The sequence below is a fragment of the Nelusetta ayraudi genome, unplaced genomic scaffold (genome assembly GCF_046127955.1).
Source record: "Nelusetta ayraudi isolate G7.1 ecotype Tasmania unplaced genomic scaffold, CSIRO-AGI_Nayr_v1 ptg000011l, whole genome shotgun sequence".
Classification (NCBI taxonomy): Eukaryota; Metazoa; Chordata; class Actinopteri; order Tetraodontiformes; family Monacanthidae; genus Nelusetta; species Nelusetta ayraudi.
The window spans coordinates 19,410,632-19,418,372 of record NW_027466061.1 but is presented as its reverse complement, the minus strand read 5'-3'; the positions used below and the strand labels follow the sequence as shown (position 1 = coordinate 19,418,372).

The window sequence follows — 7,741 nt, the reverse complement described above, 5'->3', positions numbered from 1 at the left end:
ACCCACAGTAACAGTGCAGTGTAATCACTGGTTCTGCTCTGCTGCCTCTTTTCTCCAACACTGTCTGAGAGTCAGCAGCAGCACTGACACCTCTGCATGAAGAAGAGCAGACACTCTAATTTAGTTAGAGAGGTTATTTTTGCAGTGACTGAACTTTACTTGCCACATTCTTTCTTTGAATGTGTCCTTATATCTTACCACTTTGTACACACTGGACAGTGTATGCATTGTCCAGGGACAATCCTCCTTTCTAGTCATGGATTCCACATTAAATGCACAGCACGTACTGTACAATGTACCCTAATGCAAAGTTTTGTTACGTTGCCATGTTCCATAAAATTTTATTCAAAAGCTTGCAAATCCAGTGCATTGTGTGGTGACATCAGATTGACATAGAAATACAAACATATTTAGCTGATCCATTAAATTAGAAAGTCTGTTATAAAATTCCCATTCTCACAAATCAATATGGAGACATGTTTTCTTCTTTTTTTTTCTGTGTTTCTTTACATTCGAATACTTGGCTGCAATAAAGTAGCAAATGGTAGAAGTTTCAATTTAAAGTGAACTATCCCTTGAGACATCCAATGCAAAGATGACTTGATTTGTGTCCATAAAATGTATAACCCAGGAAAAGAGAAAAGCCCAGCCTTCACTTCTATGCTCTTGGCCACATCGGTTCATAGTGATGTCACAAAGTTCTGTTTTCCTTCTTTTTTTTTCCTGGATAAGGAATCATGTGGGGCTGCTTCCCTGAACGAAACATAAAGATTTCAAAACTGAATACCGCATTGGACCACGGACTAGGGAGGGCAGAAAGATAACGCGCCCCTCTGTTCTGCTATTTGATTGGGCCGTCAAGGCGTCAGTCGAGTCACGGCTCTTGTATTTGCATGAGGAGGAGACTATAAACGAATGAGGGGCAGCGGGGAAACGCCTACTACGGCACTCAGTCCGGGACTCCCGCTGCACCGACCGACTCGCTGTCTGACTGCCACCTGAGCAGCAAGATGTCCTTCAAACCGGCTCCGCACTCCTCCTACAGGAAGATGTTCAGCGGGGACAGGGCCGTGCACAGGAGCGCCTACACCAGCCGCCAGTTCTCCTCCCCGGTGCGCAGCAGCGCCCGGGTCTCCTACGGCCTCTCCGCCGCGCCCGGCGTCTACGCGGTCAAGACGCAGCGCCTCCGCAGCAGCTCGGCCATGCCCCGGCTGGCCTCCGAAAACCTGGACTTCTCCCTGTCCGACGCCATCAACACCGAGTTCATGGCGAACCGCACTAACGAGAAGGCGCAGATGCAGTCGCTCAACGACCGCTTCGCCAGCTACATCGAGAAGGTGCGCTTCTTGGAGCAGCAGAACAAGATCCTGCTGGCCGAGCTGGAGCAGCTGCGGGGCAAAGGCACGTCCCGCGTCGGGGACCTGTACGAGGACGAGATGCGGGAGCTGCGGCGCCAGGTGGACCAGCTGACCAACGAGAAGGCCCGGGTGGAAGTGCACCGCGACAACCTGGCCGACGACATCGAGAGGCTGCGAGAGAAGTAGGAGGCGTGGCCCGCATCCCCCCCAAAAAGCGACTTGCACGTGTTACGCGCTGTATTCCATCTTAATATGGAGATGAAAATGACCGCAACTCACCGCAACTTTAGTTATTACAGACTTGTAATTCATCTCCTGAATGACAGGCACTGTGTGGCTGCATGGGTCTTTCTCCCTCATATGTGTGCAAGCTCCTGGAAGCATTTAAAACAAAAATAATTTTAAAAAAGGGGGTAAGAGATTGACCCTTGTTTCATGTTTTTCTACCTGTCTCTGCAGATTGCAGGATGAGATCGCGCAGCGTGAGGATGCCGAGAGCAACATGCAGGGCTTCAGACAGGTACAGTATATCATTTAAGAGAAGAGACAGTATCACATGCAAACCACTGCAATTTTTTTGTGTTTCAGACAGGCGGAAGAAAAATGGCTGGCCAGTGTCGATGCTAGATAGTTGGAAATATGCTTAGACGGAAACACAAAACCACTTAAAAGTTGGGTTGACCTGTTTTTAAAATTTGCATTCGCTATGTTTAGTTAACTGCATCAGGTCTGCATTAAATTTAACTGAGAAACAGATATTAAGATGCCCGTTTCTATTAGAACTGGGCATGGAACATGTCTGACCTGTCAAAGTTTCCGGATGACTTCAGTTTTAAATAGCAGACGGCGGCGACCGAGCCTTCCCTGGCCCTGCCGCTCTGTTATGTAAGGGATTACACCTGCCTTAAATTGATGACAAGTGATGTCAGAGTGATTGGATAAACCCTTATTATCCCCGTGTGTCTCACCTCCAAGTGGCGTGACTGCCTGCTTTCCAGTCTATTAAATCATTGCTCATGAGCTGCGGGGACAGGAATGTGCTCCTCTGATGGCACAACAGCAGATAGCAGCCGCGATCCCGAGCAACAGTAGGAGCCCATCTGACCCGGCCCTTGTTGTGGCTGCTGGGTTAAATCAGGCCTGCAATGAGACGGGATCTTTTTAAGTCCAAGCGTTCACAATGGCTGAGCTGGACACAAACGGACACGCCAACAGTGCAGACCCACTGTGATTATTAGAGCGAGAAGACAAGCCACCATGTGACCGAGCCGTCTGGTTCTTCGTGGGTATCAGCACAGAACAAGCTCTCATTATGGGCCTGTCAGACATTGTTCTGATCAGTGGGTCGGCTGTTTGATAGTGGCATGACGATGACTCATAATAGTGCTTTTGAAAAAGTGTAATCTGAAAAAAGAAACTGCACCGTTCAAGGCACTTCTGAGAAAAATCACAGTCACGACTACTTCTTGTTTTTCTAAATTTACTCTATCGTGTCAGGGAAACTGTCCTTCATTCCCCACATTAACACACAGTTCCAGAAACCAGCCCTTTGTGATGTCACAAAGAGGTTTGGATATCACTCCTAATATAGTGTTCAAACATGGGGTGGGGTGGGGTGGGAGGGTGGGGTTCCAACAACGGAACAGTTTTAATAGCAGAACTAAGCAGCAACATACAGCTTTCACGGCAGTATGAAGGATTCTTTCTTTGAAACATTTAAGAATACAAACCAGTTCGGCTGGAGTCTGGGATGAAAATTAAAAATTTGAAAATGTCCCATTTGACATACCTTCACACAATGCATTTCGCGAACATCGTGTTGCCTTCACTGTCTGGCAGACAGACGGTCTCCGTGGCACTGCGATAACAATGCAGGGTCCACAGCCTGCTCTCAGTCACTCAGACAGTCCTCCAGCTCTGGGCCGGTGGAGGAAACACTGCTGAATAGCACACTTTGTTTGTGGTATTAGCGCTGCAGAGGCAAAGCTGCTTCTTTTGCTGATACCTCACTGGCCAGCCTGCCAAGAGCCTGACAAAGCACAGCGTTGTGGTGCCACAGTGACTTTGTATGCCGGAAAGATGATGATGACAACTGTTGTGCCATATTTTCCTTTGAAACTCTATGTTTTGCATTTTTACACCACAAAGAAATAAATCACGCTGAGAAAGAGCTGTGCCTTTAGCAAAAATACCAGAAGAGATTTTAAACAAATTAATAATTTGTGTAATCATAAATGGGATTATGGACCTCATGAGAAAAGGCTTTGAGATCGGGGGCATTTCACAGTCCATCCCGACGAATAGATTCCTTGGTTTATGGCAGGTCACACCTCCTTCCACTGAACTACGGACAGACTGGGATAACACAGTAGATGTGTTTTTGTGCCTTAACTTGTATTCTTGGTCAGTTATTAGTCTCAGGCTCACTGTGCCCAAATGTTAGCATTTGATCAATGGCACAAATAGCTAACCTGTTAGGGGAACTGAATTTCTGCAGTTTAAAGCACTGCACTGTATTTCTTTTTTTAACTTCCCGCTATATTACTGTTGCTGTTCGATAGGTGGGTCAGTGAGAAAGACAATCCCAAGAAAACACCCATTTGTCTGCGTTGACATTTCATGTGTCACGTGCCTACATTAGAATGTCAATGGATGCATGTGACTTTGACCTTGGCTCCTGCACAGTAGGTCCTTTTTTTGTCCGTTGGGTGTGCAAGTGTACTTCTGCTGCGTGTGAAGTAGCTCCATTTTCTATTATGTCAGCAAACCTGTGAAGCATAATTGACATGGCCTTCACAAGTCACCTTGTTAAGAGCCAGTGTGACCATGCAGGATGTGGACAATGCTGCCCTCGCCAGACTGGACCTGGAGCGGAAGGTGGAGTCACTGCAGGATGAAATCAATTTCCTCAAGAAGCTGCATGATGAGGTAAATGTTCTTGATCTTTCTCGCCCATTTGAATAAAATTTGCATTTTAAAGTCAAACAAAAATTTTTATTTTCTAAGAAAATCTACAGTTGCAAATAAAGCTGGAATAACTTTGTTGAACGCACATATTTTATTCCAACTTCATTGGCCACAGTGTACTTAAGACTCACTATTTTTGAAGTCACTGTAAAAAACAAAAAACAAAAAAAACAACAAAATAATTAATTCAAAATACAACCATGCCCCTTTGTATTGATGTTATTGTAGGAAATGCTGGAGTTGCAGAACCAGGTGCATCAGCAGCAGCATGTGCAGGTCGACATGGAGATGGCTAAACCGGACCTGACAGCCGCTCTGAGGGACGTCCGCCTGCAGTATGAGAATCTGGCCTCCAAAAACATCCAGGAGTCTGAGGAATGGTACAAATCCAAGGTGAATGTGCAACATGTTAATTTAATCCAAAACAAAGCCTTAATAAAAAAAAAAAATGCGAAATTGTGCAATCATTTTAATTATCCACTAATATAATGACAATTAGGACTGATTAAGTACAACACTTGGTAAGAATAAAAATCATATCATGTTATTAGTAGTGATAGTTTCAACAGCTCAATGAGAATGTATTAATATTAATTTTGTCAGATAGACCTAACTGCTACCGGCCATTCATTTTCATTTTCATTTTCAAGATGAGAATAAAGAGGTGATGCAGTTGTTAGTTTGTTTTTTATATTGAATCTGTTTAAAAGCTATTCTTATTTCATCCTGATAGAAACAAACACACAACAAACCTTGCAAACATATTCATGAGCTTTACTAGAATGGTAGCTGAATGGCCCTTAAAAGACTCCTTAGTCCCATTCTAATTTATTGCCTTGTCTCATGACAGCCACCACATTCAATCCCTTTCAGCCTCTGACTCATTCTTCACTAAAGTGCTGAATTCTCAGGTCTCCATGCCTTTTCACCCTGTTTCTTACTGTGATTGCCAGTTTGCTGACCTCACCGAAGCTGCAGCCAGGAATAATGAGGCTCTGAGAATGGCCAAACAGGAGGGCAATGAATACAGACGACAAGTCCAGGCACTTACATGTGAGGTGGATGCCCTGAAAGGAACGGTGAGTGTGCATTTTTCAACTGTTGCATGTAGCAAAATGGTACAAACCCCTTTTGCATAAACAAAAACACTAACTCACTTCCTTTACTCTGGAAGTGTGGTAAAATATGCACAGTTTAATTGAGCCCTCTGTGATGTCAAAAAGGGTTGTGATACCCGACCCAGGTTGATGACAACATCCTCTCAGCCAGCTGTTCCATTTTTTGATCTCACCTGATTTGTTTTAGTCCCCACATAGATTTTACAAAGCTTCTGTCTAATCATGAGAAATAAAAAACACATGAAATTTGTCAGAATAATGGGACCTATAATGTAAAAATAAAGATTTTTTTTTTCCGCATTTCCATTTTGTGCTCTTTTTTGCTGACCTAGAATGAGTCGATGGAGCGCCAGATGAGAGAGCTGGAGGAGAATTTCTCACTAGAGAATGGCGGTTACCAGGACACCATCGGGCGCCTGGAGGAGGACATTCACAACATGAAGGATGAAATGGCTCGTCACCTTCGCGAGTACCAGGACCTCTTAAATGTAAAGATGGCCCTGGATATTGAGATTGCCACCTACAGGAAGCTGCTGGAAGGAGAGGAGAGCCGGTAGTTGATTATTTTAATGTTTCAGAAATACAAACTAAATAGGATAAAAACATATCTATCTATCTATCTATCTATCTATCTATCTATCTATCTATCTATCTATCTATCTATCTGAGAAATAACTATGCTTTGTTTGCAGAATTTCCACTCCACTGCCAAGCTTCTCTTCCCTAAACCTGAGAGGCACGTTTCAAACTCATGCACTTTGCAGTTACGAAACAGCCAATTTTAGAAAATAACACAATTTCTTTCTTTCACAGAAACAATGATTGAGTCCAAACCTCATGTGGAAAGCACAACAACCAAGAAGGTTCTTATCAAGACCATTGAGACTAGGGATGGTCAGGTATGATCCACTTCAAGTGATTTTCAATCAGTGGAGTAATTTTCTGATGGCCTTTTGACTGCAGACACAGAACTCATCACTTTGTTTGTCCTCCTGGTCCAGGTGATCAATGAATCAACCCAGAACCATGACGATTTCGAGTGATCCTCTGTGTCTTTGCCAAGCAGCAAACTACAGCAATAATAAATAAAGAACACAATTCACAGGGGCTTCAAGCAAGGAAAACAAGCCCAACCAACACAGCTTTTGAAAGTGCCTTTATGTGTGATGATCCAGCAAGGCCCGTAGTTTACACAGATTGTGTTTCGCTTCCTCTCCTTTGCTTACAGCACTATTCTTTGTCATACCTGTTTAGAGACAATACTGAAAGCAGCTAAACACAGAAATCTTCATCATAGTCCACTAATCTTTTTCTTTGTGAATGAAGTAGCACTTTTGATCCATGAGACCTGCACACTACAGGAAACATGTATGCTAAATGACGTCACGGTTGCCTGTACACAGTAATAAAACTCTTAAAATAGTTGTCGTTGGCTCTACCTGAACCCCTTATATTACACACAGCATCAATAGGTGAAATAAATTGTCTGTTATATTTGATCAATTCTCACCGAGACGGTCATCATGGTTGAGTTGACCGTCCCATGGGAAGACAGCATGGAGGTTGCCTTCAAGAGGGAGAAGGGAAAGTATGCAGAGCTGGCAGCTGCATGCTCACAAGCTGGATGGAGGGCATTTACATTCCTAGTGGAAGTTGGGAGCAGAGGCTACACAGGGGCTTCTGCCCAGCACCTCTTTAAAACCCTGGGCACCAGAGATGCAAAGCCTCCAGGCAGAATGCTGAAGAGGCAGAGCAGGGCAGCTTCTGGCTGTGGCTTCGCAGGAAGGACAAAATGTGAGAGAAGCAGGGATCTTTGGCAGCAGGGAGACGTCCCTATCATTGCTCCACCACCCAGAGATGTGGGAATAATGGGGCGAAACATCAGTGAGGGGTGGGTCCCGGCTGACGACCCTGCAGCTGGTGCAAAGGCACTGTTGGAGGTGTGTCAGGCAGCAATGCCAAGCAGACAGATCCACCTAGCTGTGCTGCAAATGATATGTCTTATCATCGTCAATGCATAAGATGCATTATGCAGGTAAGGAAATATCAGGATATCAGGTGATGGTTGCACACTACACTTATTTCTATACCAATACTTTTTTTTTCTTTTTTTAACAAATTAGAGAATTTCCTTGTGCAGTGTGCCTCTAAACAAATACCATATCTGTCAGTTATAAAACAATGAATTAACTGCAGCAGGTGCAGCCAGTCACAGGTCAAATTCATTCATTCATACTCGATTTTGAGTCAAAGTTAAAGCATAAAAGCATATTACAAAAACAATGTAATGCATTCATA

The 7,741-nt window shown here is 44.1% G+C and overlaps 1 protein-coding gene across 1 annotated transcript; it reads left to right on the top strand.

Moving 5' to 3' along the window:
- The first annotated feature begins 936 nt into the window (after window positions 1-936).
- Window positions 937-6,868, top strand: viml (vimentin like). The gene is made up of 9 exons (XM_076021720.1): window positions 937-1,540; window positions 1,818-1,878; window positions 4,191-4,286; window positions 4,554-4,718; window positions 5,279-5,404; window positions 5,776-5,996; window positions 6,136-6,179; window positions 6,257-6,342; window positions 6,445-6,868. The coding sequence occupies exons 1-9, from the start codon at window positions 1,011-1,013 to the stop codon at window positions 6,484-6,486; spliced, it is 1,371 nt and encodes a 456-aa protein (XP_075877835.1). The 5' UTR covers window positions 937-1,010; the 3' UTR covers window positions 6,487-6,868.
- The last annotated feature ends 873 nt before the right edge of the window (window positions 6,869-7,741 follow it).

Bases quoted from the DNA above. Each gene is read 5' to 3' on its own strand.
- viml (XM_076021720.1), top strand. From the start codon at position 1,011: ATGTCCTTCAAACCGGCTCCGCACTCCTCCTACAGGAAGATGTTCAGC. The intron at 1,879-4,190 runs GTACAGTATATC...GTGACCATGCAG, and splicing joins ACATGCAGGGCTTCAGACAG to GATGTGGACAATGCTGCCCT. The intron at 5,997-6,135 runs GTAGTTGATTAT...CTTTGTTTGCAG, and splicing joins CTGGAAGGAGAGGAGAGCCG to AATTTCCACTCCACTGCCAA.